The sequence below is a fragment of the Spea bombifrons genome, chromosome 1 (genome assembly GCF_027358695.1).
Source record: "Spea bombifrons isolate aSpeBom1 chromosome 1, aSpeBom1.2.pri, whole genome shotgun sequence".
Classification (NCBI taxonomy): domain Eukaryota; kingdom Metazoa; phylum Chordata; class Amphibia; order Anura; family Pelobatidae; genus Spea; species Spea bombifrons.
In genome coordinates, this window is record NC_071087.1 from 3,863,192 (window position 1) to 3,881,992 (window position 18,801).

Genomic DNA, 18,801 nt, shown 5'->3' on the forward strand with positions numbered 1-18,801 from the left:
GTATATTATATATTATATTTGTGTATTATAATGATATTTATGTATTATTATAATATTTATGTATATTATAATTATATATTATGTTTATGTATTATATTGTAATGATATTTATGTATTATTACATTATATATCTTATGTTTACAATATTATATATTTTCATTATATTATATAAAATCTAAAATACAAATTAAAATAAAACTCCATTTCCCGTCTGACCTCGAGGGATACAAACTACTTCTGAGCGCGACATTCGGCGACAATCTACATTGTATCCACGAAGTGAGACAAGCGATGGGTCCGCTGCTAATCCGCCGCAAAAACCTGCCCGACGGTCTCTTTGAATCTCACCGAGAGGGTGGTAGATAAGTGGAACAGCCTCCCAGCAGAAGTGGCCGAGGGTAATACGGTGCATGGGATAGGCATATGGCTTCTGAATCTAAGGCGAGGCCACGAGTCTTTACAAAGGGAGAAACGGGCGACTAGACGGGGGCCGGATGGGGCCGATCTGCTGCTAGACTCTAGGTTTCTCACACCCTCCTCTTGTACGGCGCTATGGAATATGACGGCGCCATATAAATCAATATCAATGAAACACGATTTCCGCACTTCAACCATCAATCCATGAAACTCCAAATTAGTGAACAAAAGGGGCCGCAGCGAAAGCCTCTTACATCATCACCGCGGGGCCCGCTGAACGAGGTCGCCGGCAGGTCGGCGGATGGCGTCAGTGCCGGCCGCGTTATCCCACAAATCGAGACAAAAGAGCAGTTTGGAAGATGGGGCTTTTTGGGTTTTAATGAATTAACAGCAGAAAGCGAGAGGAAACATCTGCAAATCTATTATCAGCTCTCTGCGTCGCCCTGATGACCCGGCGCTGACATCACTCGCTGGCGCGGGGGGGGAGGTGGGGGGCGTTGGTTGACACACATAGCGTCCAGGGCCCCGGAACAGGCTGAACGCCGGTAACAATCATGTAACCAGGCCGGAGCGCTTAATCGGCCAGCACAGCCTCGTCTGCCCAGACGGCACCCACGCTACAGGGGGGTAACCCATGCTATCACTTCCCCCCGTACCGGATCCATTGCCGGTGTACTCCCCGGGCCGATGGGATTTGGGTTCTGTGGACATTGAGAATTCCGGCTCTTTCTATAACTTCTGTGTTTGTAATAAAAGTAGAACAACGAATCGATAAAATCCACAATAATCCAGAATGATCCAACCCCCCCGCACGCTGATCCCCCACTCTCATACCCCCCGCACGCTGATCCCCTACTCTCATACCCCCCACTCTCATAACCCCCCGCACGCTGATCCCCCCACTCTCATACCCCCCCGCACGCTGATCCCCCACTCTCATACCCCCCGCACACTGATCCCCCCCACTCTCATACCCCCCGCACGCTGATCCCCCACTCTCATACCCCCGCACGCTGATCCCCACTCTCATACCCCCCGCACGCTGATCCCCTACTCTCATACCCCCCCACTCTCATACCCCCCCGCACACTGATCCCCCACTCTCATACCCCCCTGCACGCTGATCCCCCACTCTCATACCCCCCGCACGCTGATCCCCCACTCTCATACCCCCCGCACGCTGATCCCCTACTCTCATACCCCCCACTCTCATACCCCCCCGCACGCTGATCCCCCCACTCTCATACCCCCCCGCACGCTGATCCCCCACTCTCATACCCCCCGCACACTGATCCCCCACTCTCATACCCCCCGCACGCTGATCCCCCACTCTCATACCCCCCGCACGCTGATCCCCCACTCTCATACCCCCCGCACGCTGATCCCCCACTCTCATACCCCCCACTCTCATACCCCCCCGCACGCTGATCCCCCCACTCTCATACCCCCCCCGCACACTGATCCCCCACTCTCATGCCCCCCACTCTCATATCCCCCCCGCACACTGATCCCCCACTCTCATGCCCCCCGCACGCTGATCCCCCACTCTCATACCCCCCCGCACGCTGTTCCCCCACTCTCATACCCCCCGCACGCTGATCCCCTACTCTCATACCCCCCACTCTCATACCCCCCGCACGCTGATCCCCCCACTCTCATACCCCCCGCACGCTGATCCCCCCACTCTCATACCCCCCCGCACGCTGATCCCCCACTCTCATACCCCCCACTCTCATACCCAACCCGCACACTGATCCCCCACTCTCATACCCCCCCGCACGCTGATCCCCCACTCTCATACCCCCCCGCACGCTGATCCCCCACTCTCATACCCCCCGCACGCTGATCCCCTACTCTCATACCCCCCACTCTCATACCCCCCCGCACGCTGATCCCCCCACTCTCATACCCCCCCCGCACACTGATCCCCCACTCTCATACCCCCCCGCACACTGATCCCCCACTCTCATACCCCCCCCGCACACTGATCCCCCACTCTCATACCCCCCCCGCACACTGATCCCCCACTCTCATACCCCCCCGCACGCTGATCCCCCACTCTCATACCCCCCCGCACGCTGATCCCCACTCTCATACCCCCCCGCACGCTGATCCCCCACTCTCATACCCCCCCGCATGCTGATCCCCTACTCTCATACCCCCCCCCCACACTTAACACCTGACCCAGAGCAGGTGTGCTGCCGTAACCTGTTTATGATTAAAGGCCTCCGGGGATGCCCCAGATGCCCCCCGGAGGGTAATTAGCCACAAACTCCCTGTAATCAGGAAGCAGCGCAGAGACAGAACCTGAATACTGACCGCCAACCGCACGGAACATCCACAGCACACAGTATACACGCTCTGTACACGGTATATAATGTAAGGACAGTATACACGCGCTGCACACACGGTATATAATGTACGGACAGTAAACACGCGCTGCACACACGGTATATAATGTACGGACAGTATACACGCGCTGTACACACGATATATAATGTATGGACAGTATACACGGTATATAATGTACAGACAGTATACGCACTGTACACACGGTATATAATGTACAGACAGTATACACGCTCTGTACACACGGTATATAATTTAAGGAAGCAGCGCAGAGACAGAACCTGAATACTGACCGCCAACCGCACGGAACATCCACAGCACACAGTATACACGCTCTGTACACGGTATATAATGTAAGGACAGTATACACGCGCTGTACACACGGTATATAATGTACGGACAGTAAACACGCGCTGTACACACGGTATATAATGTACGGACAGTAAACACGCTCTGTACACACGGTATATAATGTACGGACAGTAAACACGCGCTGCACACACGGTATATAATGTAAGGACAGTATACACGCGCTGTACACACGGTATATAATGTACGGACAGTAAACACGCGCTGTACACACGGTATATAATGTACGGACAGTAAACACGCGCTGTACACACGGTATATAATGTACGGACAGTATACACGCGCTGTACACACGATATATAATGTACGGACAGTATACGCGCGCTGTACACACGGTATATAATGTACGGACAGTATACACGTGCTGTACACACGGTATATAATGTACGGACAGTATACGCGCTCTGTACACACGGTATATAATGTACAGACAGTATACACGCTCTGTACACAAGGTATATAATGTACGGGCAGTATACACGCTCTGTACACACGGTATATAATGTACGGGCAGTATACACGCTCTGTACACACGGTATATAATGTACGGGCAGTATACACGCTCTGTACACACGGTATATAATGTACGGGCAGTATACACGCTCTGTACACACGGTATATAATGTACGGGCAGTATACACGCTCTGTACCCACAGTATATAATGTACGGGCAGTATACACGCTCCGTACACACGGTATATAACATACGGACAGTACACACGCTAATATATATTAGTATATATCTCATACTCACGGTCACCGGACTCTCTGCTCCCTGTCCTCCTGCCTTTCCTGCCATGCTGTGTAAAGCCCGGTCCCTCCCGCCGCTCGGGCCGCCAAACCCGGACTGTTGCTATGGACGCGACCCGGAAAGTGACAGCGCGAGTCCGCGGCCCAAAGCGGGAACTGCGGGAGCGCGCATACAGCGACACCTTCCGACCACTGCGGGAAATGGGGAGCGCGCAAACAGCGACACCTGCTGACCACTGCGAGAACTCGGGGAGCGCGCACACAGCGACACCTGCCAGACACAGCGGGGACTGGGTGAGCGCGCACAGAGCGACACCTGCCGGACACTGCGGGAACTGGGGGAGCGCGCAAACAGCGACACCTGCCGGACACTGCGGGAACTGGGGGAGCGCGCACACAGCGACACCTGCCGGACACTGCGGGAACTGGGGGAGCGCGCACACAGCGACACCTGCCGGACACTGCGGGAACAGGGGGAGCGCGCACACAGCGACACCTGCCGGCCCGCCGGGGTATATTACTGTATATTACGGCTCTGAATCATCAATGGATCCGAAATGTAGAAATAAATGGAAAGAAATCTCCGCCGCCGTCACCGACCGCCACGAATCACCCACCTCATAGCTCCCAACTGTCCCCGGGAGGCCACGTCTGCGGCTGTTTCATAAACCTTCCCTTGCCTATCTCGGTCTTGTGTTTAGAGGCTACATATAGTTATATATATATATAGTTATAGTTATATAGTTTTTATGTAATTCCACTTTTGGCCACAGGGGGGAACGTATACAACAAGTTAGCTGCTGTCATCACTTCTACTATAACTGGGTCCTTTCTGTGATCCGGTGTGAGTTTTCTGCAGTTTTTTGGCGTAATCTCCATTGTATGAGGCGCAGCGCTTCTTACCCCGGACACCAAATGTGTTTTTTGGAATCTATATTGAATGGGTCTCTTACCCCCATCTACACCCCAGGATATGAGCTGCCAGTCTAGCCCCGTTTAGTAGCCGGTAGAAGGCAAACATGACTAGCAGGGGTGAGGATGAGCGCTGTTACCCCTGCCCCGTAATATAATGTTTTCAGGAAGCTGCACATGAGTAGCACATCAGGACAGAACGGACTTCATTAGCATCGCCATAAAGCGTCAGCTCAGTGTGGGGTTTGAGCCGGGAAAGTCACCCAAAATATCACACGACTGACAGCAACGGCGGCTCCAGATCTGCAGATAAAGGGAGTTTATTGGAATAAAATGAGATAAAACCAGACATTACTGTATACAGTGCTGGGGGTTATATTACTGTATACAGCGCTGGGGGGTTATTACTGTATACAGCGCTGGGGTTATTACTGTATACAGTGCTGGGGGGTATATTACTGTATACAGCGCTGGGGGGTTATATTACTGTATACAGCGCTAGGGGGTTATATTACTGTATACAGTGCTGGGGGTTATATTACTGTATACAGCGCTGGGGGGTTATATTACTGTATACAGCGCTGGGGGGTTATATTACTGTATACAGTGCTGGGGGTTATATTACTGTATACAGCGCTGGGGTTATATTACTGTATACAGTGCTGGGGGTTATATTACTGTATACCGCGTTGGGGGTTATATTACTGTATACAGCGCTGGGGGTTATATTACTGTATACAGCACTGGGGGGTTATTACTGTATAGAGTGCTGGGGGTTATATTACTGTATACAGCGCTGGGGGGTTATATTACTGTATACAGCGCTGGGGGGTTATATTACTGTATACAGCGCTGGGGGGTTATATTACTGTATACAGCGCTGGGGGTTATATTACTGTATACAGCGCTGGGGGGTTATATTACTGTATACAGTGCTGGGGGTTATATTACTGTATACAGCGCTGGGGGGTTATATTACTGTATACAGCGCTGGGGGGTATATTACTGTATACAGCGCTGGGGGGTTATATTACTGTATACAGCGCTGGGGGGTTATATTACTGTATACAGCGCTGGGGGCTATATTACTGTATACAGCGCTGGGGGTTATATTACTGTATACAGCGCTGGGGGGTTATATTACTGTATGCAGCGCTGGGGGGTTATATTACTGTATACAGCGCTGGGGGTTATATTACTGTATACAGCGCTGGGGGTATATTACTGTATACAGCGCTGGGGGGGTTATATTACTGTATACAGCGCTGGGGGTTATATTACTGTATACAGCGCTGGGGGGTTATATTACTGTATACAGTGCTGGGGTTATATTACTGTATACAGCGCTGGGGGTTATATTACTGTATACAGCGCTGGGGGGTTATATTACTGTATGCAGCGCTGGGGGGTTATATTACTGTATACAGCGCTGGGGGTTATATTACTGTATACAGTGCTGGGGGGTTATATTACTGTATACAGCGCTGGGGGGGTTATATTACTGTATACAGCGCTGGGGGTTATATTACTGTATACAGCGCTGGGGGGTTATATTACTGTATACAGCGCTGGGGGGGTTATATTACTGTATACAGCGCTGGGGGTTATATTACTGTATGCAGCGCTGGGGGGTTATATTACTGTATACAGCGCTGGGGGGTATATTACTGTATACAGCGCTGGGGGTTATATTACTGTATACAGCGCTGGGGGTTATATTACTGTATACAGCGCTGGGGGGTATATTACTGTATACAGCGCTGGGGGTTATATTACTGTATACAGCGCTGGGGGGTTATATTACTGTATACAGTGCTGGGGTTATATTACTGTATACAGCGCTGGGGGTTATATTACTGTATACAGTGCTGGGGGTTATATTACTGTATACAGCGCTGGGGGTTATATTACTGTATACAGCGCTGGGGGTTATATTACTGTATACAGCGCTGGGGGTTATATTACTGTATACAGCACTGGGGGTTATATTACTGTATACAGCGCTGGGGGTTATATTACTGTATACAGCGCTGGGGGCTATATTACTGTATACAGCGCTGGGGGGTTATATTACTGTATACAGTGCTGGGGGTTATATTACTGTATACAGTGCTGGGGGTTATATTACTGTATACAGTGCTGGGGGTTATTACTGTATACAGCACTGGGGGGTTATATTACTGTATACAGCGCTGGGGGTTATATTACTGTATACAGCACTGGGGGGTTATATTACTGTATACAGCGCTGGGGGGTTATATTACTGTATACAGCGCTGGGGGTTATATTACTGTATACAGCGCTGGGGGTTATATTACTGTATACAGCGCTGGGGGTTATATTACTGTATACAGTGCTGGGAGGTTATATTACTGTATACAGCACTGGGGGGTTATATTACTGTATACAGCGCTGGGGGTTATATTACTGTATACAGTGCTGGGGTTATATTACTGTATACAGCACTGGGGGGTTATATTACTGTATACAGCGCTGGGGGTTATATTACTGTATACAGCGCTGGGGGTTATATTACTGTATACAGTGCTGGGGTTATATTACTGTATACAGCACTGGGGGGTTATATTACTGTATACAGCGCTGGGGGTTATATTACTGTATACAGCGCTGGGGGTTATATTACTGTATACAGCACTGGGGGTTATATTACTGTATACAGTGCTGGGGTTATATTACTGTATACAGCACTGGGGGGTTATATTACTGTATACAGCGCTGGGGGTTATATTACTGTATACAGCGCTGGGGGTTATATTACTGTATACAGCACTGGGGGGTTATATTACTGTATACAGTGCTGGGGGTTATATTACTGTATACAGCGCTGGGGGTTATATTACTGTATACAGCGCTGGGGGGTTATATTACTGTATACAGCGCTGGGGGCTATTACTGTATACAGCGCTGGGGGGTTATATTACTGTATACAGTGCTGGGGGGTTATATTACTGTATACAGCGCTGGGGGTTGTATTACTGTATACAGCGCTGGGGGTTATATTACTGTATACAGCGCTGGGGGTTATATTATTGTATACATCGCTGGGGGGTTATATTACTGTATACAGCGCTGGGGGGGTTATATTACTGTATACAGCGCTGGGGGTTATATTACTGTATGCAGCGCTGGGGGGTTATATTACTGTATACAGCGCTGGGGGTTATATTACTGTATACAGCGCTGGGGGGTATATTACTGTATACAGCGCTGGGGGTTATATTACTGTATACAGCGCTGGGGGGTTATATTACTGTATACAGTGCTGGGGTTATATTACTGTATACAGCGCTGGGGGTTATATTACTGTATACAGCGCTGGGGGGTTATATTACTGTATACAGCGCTGGGGGTTATATTACTGTATACAGCGCTGGGGGTTATATTACTGTATACAACACTGGGGGGTTATATTACTGTATACAGTGCTGGGGTTATATTACTGTATACAGTGCTGGGGGTTATATTACTGTATACAGTGCTGGGGGTTATATTACTGTATGCAGCGCTGGGGGGTTATATTACTGTATACAGCGCTGGGGGTTATATTACTGTATACAGCGCTGGGGGTATATTACTGTATACAGCGCTGGGGGGGTTATATTACTGTATACAGCGCTGGGGGTTATATTACTGTATGCAGCGCTGGGGGGTTATATTACTGTATACAGCGCTGGGGGGTATATTACTGTATACAGCGCTGGGGGTTATATTACTGTATACAGCGCTGGGGGTTATATTACTGTATACAGCGCTGGGGGGTATATTACTGTATACAGCGCTGGGGGGTTATATTACTGTATGCAGCGCTGGGGGGTTATATTACTGTATACAGCGCTGGGGGTTATATTACTGTATACAGCGCTGGGGGTATATTACTGTATACAGCGCTGGGGGGGTTATATTACTGTATACAGTGCTGGGGGTTATATTACTGTATACAGCGCTGGGGGTTATATTACTGTATACAGCGCTGGGGGGTTATATTACTGTATACAGCGCTGGGGGGTTATATTACTGTATACAGCGCTGGGGGGTTATATTACTGTATACAGCGCTGGGGGTTATATTACTGTATACAGCGCTGGGGGTTATATTACTGTATACAGCGCTGGGGGGTTATATTACTGTATACAGCGCTGGGGGGTTATATTACTGTATACAGCGCTGGGGGTTGTATTACTGTATACAGCGCTGGGGGTTATATTACTGTATACAGCGCTGGGGGTTATATTATTGTATACATCGCTGGGGGGTTATATTACTGTATACAGCGCTGGGGGGTATATTACTGTATACAGCGCTGGGGGTTATATTACTGTATACAGAGCTGGGGGTTATATTACTGTATACAGCGCTGGGGGTTATATTACTGTATACAGCGCTGGGGGTTATATTACTGTATACAGCGCTGGGGTTATATTACTGTATACAGCGCTGGGGGTTATATTACTGTATACAGCGCTAGGGGGTTATATTACTGTATACAGCGCTGGGGGTTATATTACTGTATACAGCGCTGGGGGGTTATATTACTGTATACAGTGCTGGGGTTATATTACTGTATACAGCGCTGGGGGTTATATTATTGTATACATCGCTGGGGGGTTATATTACTGTATACAGCGCTGGGGGGTATATTACTGTATACAGCGCTGGGGGTTATATTACTGTATACAGAGCTGGGGGTTATATTACTGTATACAGCGCTGGGGGTTATATTACTGTATACAGCGCTGGGGGTTATATTACTGTATACAGCGCTGGGGGTTATATTACTGTATACAACACTGGGGGGTTATATTACTGTATACAGCGCTGGGGGTTATATTACTGTATACAGCGCTGGGGGTTGTATTACTGTATACAGCGCTGGGGGTTATATTATTGTATACATCGCTGGGGGGTTATATTACTGTATACAGCGCGGGGGGGTATATTACTGTATACAGCGCTGGGGGTTATATTACTGTATACAGAGCTGGGGGTTATATTACTGTATACAGCGCTGGGGGTTATATTACTGTATACAGCGCTGGGGGTTATATTACTGTATACAGCGCTGGGGTTATATTACTGTATACAGCGCTGGGGGTTATATTACTGTATACAGCGCTGGGGGTTATATTACTGTATACAGCGCTGGGGGTTATATTACTGTATACAGCGCTAGGGGGTTATATTACTGTATACAGCGCTGGGGGTTATATTACTGTATACAGCGCTGGGGGTTATATTACTGTATACAGCGCTAGGGGGTTATATTACTGTATACAGCGCTGGGGGTTATATTACTGTATACAGCGCTGGGGGTTATATTACTGTATACAGCGCTGGGGGTTATATTACTGTATACAGCGCTGGGGGTTATATTACTGTATACAGCGCTGGGGGTTATATTACTGTATACAGTGCTGGGGGTTATGTTACTGTATACAGTGCTGGGGGTTATATTACTGTATACAGTGCTGGGGGTTATATTACTGTATACAGTGCTGGGGGTTATATTACTGTATACAGCACTGGGGGTTATATTACTGTATACAGCGCTAGGGGGTTATATTACTGTATACAGCGCTGGGGGTGATATTACTGTATACAGTGCTGGGGGTTATATTACTGTATACAGCGCTGGGGGTTATATTACTGTATACAGCGCTAGGGGGTTATATTACTGTATACAGCGCTGGGGGTTATATTACTGTATACAGTGCTGGGGGGTTATATTACTGTATACAGCGCTAGGGGGTTATATTACTGTATACAGCGCTGGGGGTTATATTACTGTATACAGCGCTGGGGGTTATATTACTGTATACAGCGCTGGGGGTTATATTACTGTATACAGCGCTGGGGGTTATATTACTGTATACAGCGCTGGGGGTTATATTACTGTATACAGTGCTAGGGGGTTATATTACTGTATACAGCGCTGGGGGTTATATTACTGTATACAGCGCTAGGGGGTTATATTACTGTATACAGTGCTGGGGGTTATATTACTGTATACAGCGCTGGGCGGTTATATTACTGTATACAGTGCTGGGGGTTATATTACTGTATACAGCGCTGGGGGTTATATTACTGTATACAGCGCTGGGGGGTTATATTACTGTATACAGTGCTGGGGGTTATATTACTGTATACAGTGCTAGGGGGTTATATTACTGTATACAGCTTTATTTACTGAAGTCATAAAGATCTGTGATGGGGATCGGGTGATGGGAATCGGGTGATGGGGATCTGGGGGTAGGGATCGGGTGATGGGGATCTGGTGATGGAGATCTGGTGATGGGGATCGGGGGGTAGGGATCTGGGGATAGGGATCGGGTGATGGGGATCTGGTGATGGAGATCTGGTGATGGGGATCTGGTGATGGGGATCTGGGGGTAGGGATCTGGGGGTAGGGATCTGGTGATGGGGATCTGGGGGTAGGGATCTGGTGATGGGGATCTGGGGGTAGGGATCTGGTGATGGAGATCTGATGATGGGGATCTGGTGATGGAGATCTGGTGATGGGGATCTGGTGATGGGGATATGGGGGTAGGGATCTGGTGATGGGGATCTGGTGATGGGGATCTGGTGATGGGGATCTGGGGGTAGGGATCTGGTGATGGGAATCTGGTGATGGGGATCTGGTGATGGGGATCTGGTGATGGGGATCTGGTGATGGGGATCTGGGGGTAGGGATCTGGTGATGGGGATCTGGGGGTAGGGATCTGGTGATGGGGATCTGGTGATGGGAATCTGGTGATGGGGATCTGGTGATGGGGATCTGGTGATGGGGATCTGGTGATGGGGATCTGGGGGTAGGGATCTGGTGATGGGGATCTGGTGATGGGGATCTGGGGTAGGCCAGATGATGGTAAATGCTGGAAAGCCCAATGATAAAAAAAAAATCTAAATTTAGTAATTTCCTGGCCTAAAATTAATGTTTGTGCCGTCTAGCTGGTCGCTATGACAACCTGACATTATCTGACAATCTTTACAGATGCAGCACAAGAATTTTCTGCTTTTAATCTGAAGCAGGAAGGTGCGGGGATCACCCGGCTCGGGGCGAGAAAAGTAACCGGCCTTCCCGGAGGCCAAACCGGTACCGGCTCACCGGCCATCCCGCAAAATATGAAGTCATTTCTTCTCTGTGACTCACGAGAGAGAAAATGCAGCCAAAAAACGTCTTCCGGCGGGAAGAAAATATGTTTTTCTGCAAAGAAGAATTATAAAGGTGGGGGAGGGGGGGAGTTGGTTAGATAATTCTGGCTCTGCCACAGGCTGCCTCCGGTCTCAGTGACCCTGCTTTGGGACAATGGGGTCTCCATGTTTATTATTCTAAAAAGCTGAGAGTTCTTGCTGCTGATCCATTGGTCACGCCGCCATGCTTCCAGCATATGTTACGTGTCCGTGTCCAGCATATGTTACGTGTCCGTGTCCAGCATATGTTACGTGTCCGTGTCCAGCATATGTTACGTGTCCGTGTCCAGCATATGTTACGTGTCCGTGTCCAGCATATGTTATGCGTCCGTGTCCAGCATATGTTACGTGTCCGTGTCCAGCATATGTTACGTGTCCGTGTCCAGCATATGTTACGTGTCCGTGTCCAGCATATGTTATGCGTCCGTGTCCAGCATATGTTACGTGTCCGTGTCCAGCATATGTTACGTGTCCGTGTCCAGCATATGTTACGTGTCCGTGTCCAGCATATGTTACGTGTCCGTGTCCAGCATATGTTACGTGTCCGTGTCCAGCATATGTTACGTGTCCGTGTTCTGTCGCCATGCGCGGTTACCGTCACCGCGCGCATGTTCCGCTGAGACCCCACCAAAGCCCAGTGTCCCCCCGATTTTGTCGTTGCTTGTGCTGTGGATGTTCTGGATCTTTCTCTGCGTCTCCCCCTCCTCCTCCTTCGTTATTTGCTATTTATAAACCGCTCTGATCCGACGGTCCGCGGCGCTCCGGAACAAAGTACCGGAGCGGAACCAGAACGCTTCCTGCGCCAGGCGGAGGGGGTCAGCTCTGTAAGAACCAGGAGGCTTAGCTTATAGAATGCGGGTTGGTCGGGACATGGAGGTCTGGAACGCAGAAGACTCGGGGTTGGCCAATCAAACCATTCCGTACTTGGAATTTGGCGAAGACGGAGGCATCTTCAGAACTTGGGTCTCTTCTCGTTCTCCGACTCAAATTATTTCTTTTGTACCCAAACTTTGCAAAGAACTTTGGCCGTCCCCCAACGCTTAACGTTTGGAGAGCAATTTGATGCCACCACATGGTGTCCTTGGTGAGGTTGCTAGGCACTGACTTAATATGGATCTGAAGACCACAGACCTTAAGTGGTGGAGGAGAGAGTGTCCTACTTTACAGAAGTCGGGGGTTTCGAGGGCTTTTTTTTAGTCATCGGCCCAAGTCCATCTCCACAGTTCCATAAAGAGGTTCGTATCTCGGCCCAAATGCTGACAATGCGCCACCAACCAACATCGGGTAAAATAAAGGCGCGTTCTGTGAACCTTCTAGAGCGTCTCGCTTATCTCTGTCTGCGTTCCGTTGCTAAGATTTATTACGTTTCTCTCATCTTATTTTTTCTTTTCTTCAAAGCCCAAGGTGTCAGGCGACAAAAGAAAGGCTGCTTGGCGCTTCTCGCCAAAGTTAGGCCAAAACGGACCCGGGCGCCCCCAGCTGGGACCATTTCTCCCATTTTTTTTAACGAAAAAGAGAAAATCCTACGTGAACGGAAAGAATGTTCGCAAAACAAAGACGAGGTTCCGTGCTTTTCTACATATACATTTTTTTTTACTATTTTTTACGTCATTGAGCCAAATTGTCACCTGGTCAAAAGATCCTCCGCACATTTTTTAATGCCCCCCCCACAATGAATAATTTCCTTGGTTTGCTGAGTAGAAGGCGAGGCTTTCAGAGCTTTCGTATTGCGTTACCTAGAACCCGCAGACAGCCTGACGCCGCGTTCCGTGAAGGTCGCGCTTCGTTGGGGGGGGGGCTCGGCGGCCGGTGGGGGTATCTGGAATCCCGTTAAGAAAGGAAACAACTAAATAGAGACTGGGAAGCTGTTTGCAGAGCAACGAGAGATCCTCGCCTCCCACGGCCCGTCTCCCGCCTCTCACCATCTGCACCCGATACACGCGGCAGGGAACACCACCCAGCCATCGCTCGCTCCGTGCCAGGGTCTGACACGGGAAACACGCTGACATCACCACGAGGCGCGGGGATTCCTCTGGGGATCAGACGGCCGCCTCGATGTATGGGGGATTTAAAGGGACGAGAAGCTTTACAGGAAGATCTGGATCAACAGTCCTCAGGACCCTTGGCCCCTAGGCATGACCCCCCCTCCAATTACAGTGTTCTAGGGGAGACCACCGAACAATCTATAGTGCTGCTCATGTGGACTGCATGCTACTTTACCTCCTTTAGGGTGACCCTATTGACATTGGGACCCTCATAAATATTATTAATAATTTTAAAGGCACCATCATATCCCGCAGTAGCAGTGGCTACTTCTTTATGACAAGATACTGTAGCACGTCGTAGGATGTATAAGCGGGTAACCTTGTTATGTTCTGCTAAATGTGATGACATCATATAAATTAATAACTCATCATAACTGATTCTCTTGTTATACCGCGTGCATACTGCAGGGGGCAGCACTTTACACGCGCTGGACTCAATATTGTATGATACGGGTAATGGGAAGAAAAGAAATATTTTAGACCAATATTTAAGACAAAGGAAAATTTAAAAAAATATCTGAAGCGTTTTTAAAATATTTTAACAGATATTTCATCTTAATTTGGCCACAATATGCCACTGGTTACTCCAAAGCGCGCGCCAAAACATTAATAAAGAAAGCCGTTTGAAAATGATGTATTTTGGCCTTGGTGATGCAACGCACTGAAAAAAAGTATAGTCTAAGAAACGTAAATCCGCTTTTTAAGAAGTAAAACAAGTTGGGCAAAAAGTTTGCCTTCTGAGGCTGTGTGCAGTTCCTGCCGCAGTCCACTAGAGGGCAGCCGACTCCCAGCTCAGTGACCCCCACACCATGACCTGGAACCAGGGGCTGGATGCTGCGCTAAAGCTGCTGTCCCACTCACTCTGCTGAATGTAACACTTTGCTAGCCTAAAGCAGCGTTTAACCCCTCATTCCCAGTCCTGCTAGATTCCTAGAAATGTCCCTTTAATCACGCACACGCATGTTTCACTCGTCATTCTTTTCTGGGAACGCTGTCATGTGACACAAAAGCAGCCGCTGATAGATCGTCGCCACAAAAGGGTTTCCAGGCGGCTTTCATGCGATTTACGCGTTAAAGGGAAGAACGTAGCGGCCGCTCTGATGAGGTCTCGTCGTCCAACACGCTAGACAGCGCAATTTAAGCACTCAGTGGAACGGCAGCATTAACCCCGCAGAGACCGTGAGAATCGAAATCGCAGAAATTCACAGTTTCTGTAAAAAGCATCATCCTTTCAATAACAATTATTATTATTATATATACGGTATATATATATAGTTACAGGGCTGTAGTGAGGATAACGAGGGGGCGCCGGCACTTTAAGGTCAGCGGCCGACGGCTGGATATGTTATATGATTGTTATTATATATTTTTCTTCTGGACATTATCTGATATCTCCGGACCTAATGAGAATAAAGCTATTTTTTTCTTGCCTGGAATAAAAATAATAAATAGTCCATAATGTCGCTTCACACCTCCGACCGCTTATTGACAGCGGAGAGGCGCAGAGGCTTAGGTGGAATGTAAGAAAGGTTTTACGGTGGTAGATGCATGGAACAGCCTCTCAGCAGAGGTTGTAGAGGTTTAACCATGCATGGGATAGGCATATGGCTCCTGAATCTAAGGCGATACCAACGACTGATTAAGGTTTGAGTCCTTACTACAAGAGAAACGGGGGACTAGACGGGGGCCGGATGGGGGCCGATCTGTCTTCTATCTATCTATCTTTTCACTTTCTATTTTTATTTAGTTCATGAAGCCGGCGCTGCCCCAGCCATGGAATCAGAAGAGATCGCAGGTCCTTCTGCGAACGATAACTACCACTACCCTCAGCCGGCATCTGCCAGCCCAGCTTTAGACTGCAACCCCCATCATATGAAGCCAGCTACCTGATGGGAGTTGTAGTCCACAACATCTTGGCCACACAGTTTAACCCTTAATCCCCCCCCCACACAAGAGCTGCTTTGTGGCTGTAACCAGACATTTAACCCCCAAAACCCTGCAGGCACCGGACTGAGTGTTTAAAAACCAGACATTTGGACCCTTTAAAGATGCTCAGTGCTACTATCCTCACTGACACGTGCATTGAAATGGTTAATTCGTCTTATCATCCAAATCCCCCACTTCCAGACCCTTCGATTTCCCCCCTGGCTGAGCATACTGGGAGTTGTCCCAGCCGTGCAGCTTCAGGGCTGTTATAATAATAATAATTCACAACTTTTTTTTTCCCCTTCTGGTTGTTGTTGTTTTTTTGTATTATCATTAATAGCGATAATGAAATAAATAAATAGCATGAAAAAAAAAGAAAAAAAACCCACAATAAAGAGATTTTCCTTTTTGGGTCTCCCCATCCTACATCCTGTGTCCTTATATGGGCTTTTACGTCACGGCCGCGTCACGGGAGGCTCCTGAAAAGGAGAGATCCCCGGCAGCGGAAGATCAGAGGCTGCCTCCGCCGCAGATATAAAAGGGAGGCAGCTCCGGAGCATGGTCACAAACACAGCCGAGCTCAGCGGAGAGGGGTCTCCGCAGCCCCCCACACACAGCCGCGACCCTCATTAGCACTTGTTAAGGACCTCCAGCCTGGCTGTTACCTTTTCACATCTACCCCGAGCTTTGTCCTCCACCTTCTCCTCCTCCCCACCATCTAATGCTCTGGGAACTGATGGATCTCTCCCGCCAGGACTCTCTCCATCCCAAATTCCAGGAGGGCTGTGACCTGAAAGAAGAAGGAGAAGCAGGGCGAGCCATGGCCCCCGGAGAGCCGCAGCAGCAGCCCCCCAGGACCCAGGAGCTTACATCTGGCTTCCATGAAGGTAGGAAATGTTCATATTTATCTAGATTTTTTTTAATTGAAATGACTATATATGGCGATTTGCCGGATAAATCCCGATGATTTCAGGTTAATTAGACGTAGTAGATACAATGCCGGAGCGTGCGCGCCTCAGTGTTCGATTTGCTGGAACCTCTTGTAATGTTGTGTTAATTGCCCCCGTGTATCATTTCTGGGGGGGTATTGCTATGTTTTCTGGGTTATATAGAATAATATGATATATATTAGTTGGGAGGGGGTGTTCCGTGACCCTTAAAGTGTTAAACCTGCCATCAGAACCATTTTGAAGAGGCGCAGAGTTCTGTATGAATATCTGTTGGAATGTCAGGCGTTCGGGGGGCGAGATATTGGACGCTTTTAACTCACCGGTGTCTTTTTTTCTTTTAACCTCCAGAAAATGGAGACACCGCCGACTACTTATTCCTCGGCAGCCAGCCCTCCCCACCTCTCCCGCTCAACTACTCCGGGAGCTTCTTCATCGAGACTGCCCCAGACAACCACCAAGACCAAGAAACCCTGTTTAACATCATGTCGGGCATCCTGGGCCTGTCCTCTTTCTCTGCCCCGCAACGGCCAAGGAGACAAGAGGCGCTTTATTCTGTTCCCGAGGCCATGCAGAACCACATGGACCTTTACTCCAACTCCCAACCCAGCCTGGACATCAGCGTCCCGCAGCCCTACGCCAGCCAGCTTTACTCTGCCTTTAGCAGCACCGAGGACATTCATCAGGTGCCGAGTTCACCGAATCTGGGCAGCTCCTGCTCCTCACAATGCTTTTTTGACTCCAAGGTGATTCCGGGCAAGCAAGAATTGGATGCTTCCCCCGTGTCCCCCTCTCTGGATTCATTCGGTTCCATATGCCAACAGTGGGAAACCCAGACCCCCCAAAACCTTGGCCCAAGTTCCTACCAGCCAGACACTTTCTTGCAGTCTGATGGATCGCTGCCCATGTTTCACCCACTGGAGTCCAAGGTGGAGAACGTCCTTTCCGCCTGTTGCCAGCCACACATGGGCACCATGGCAGATGATGGTGCTCTCTACAACGCCATGGACTTCACCTGCCCGTCAGAGACTTACCAGACAGATTTTAACGAGACCAAGGTGGACTTGAAACCTCAGCTGATGGTAGATTTCAAGTATCTGGGACCTCAAGTGGCAATGGTTCCAGGGCTTATGAGGCAGGAGGACTCTATTCATCACCAGTCCCCACCACTCATCTCCGCCGACTTTCTGGGCCATTCCCCAAGCGCGGACCACACCGTCCTCCCAGCCGATGGAGGGAACCCAATCGGCGAGCCAAGGAAGAAGTACAGGAGAAACAAATTCCCTGCCAAGTGTTTTCGCCCCAAACCTCACGAGAAGGCCTTCGCCTGCCCGGTGGAGAGCTGCATCAGGAGCTTCGCCAGGTCGGATGAGCTTAATAGACACCTGAGAATCCACACCGGACACAAACCCTTCCAATGCAGGATCTGCTTGAGGAACTTCAGCCGCAGCGACCACCTCACCACCCACATCCGGACTCACACTGGTGAGAAGCCCTTCTCCTGCGACCTGTGCGGGAGGAGGTTCGCTCGGAGCGACGAAAAGAAAAGACACGGCAAGGTCCACCTCAAGCAGAAGGCCAGGACGGAGGAGAAACTCAAGGGACTTGGCTTCTACGCCATGGGCTTATCATTCGGAACCTTATAAGATACCTCCAAACCAAAGTTGGATTATGGGTTCCACCTTTACCTTGGAGAGGTTTCCTCCACATGGTCAACCTGCCAGCTCCTCGTGGTCTGGAAGGAGCTAAGTTCGTGGCTCTGCTGTTGCCTGCATGGCTCAATCTTCTGTTATCTTTACAGTCTGATGTATACAAAACCGTGAAACCGACGTATACCGTACCTGTCATCGCCGAGAACCTACACTGCTTCAGTAGCC

General features: G+C 49.2%; 1 protein-coding gene across 1 annotated transcript; it reads left to right on the forward strand.

The window, feature by feature from the left end:
- The first annotated feature begins 16,701 nt into the window (after nt 1-16,701).
- On the forward strand, nt 16,702-18,582 carry EGR4 (early growth response 4). The gene is made up of 2 exons (XM_053450088.1): nt 16,702-16,864; nt 17,276-18,582. Exons 1-2 carry the CDS (start codon nt 16,714-16,716, stop codon nt 18,568-18,570), a joined length of 1,446 nt encoding a protein of 481 aa, XP_053306063.1. The 5' UTR covers nt 16,702-16,713; the 3' UTR covers nt 18,571-18,582.
- Nucleotides 18,583-18,801: the final 219 nt, after the last annotated feature.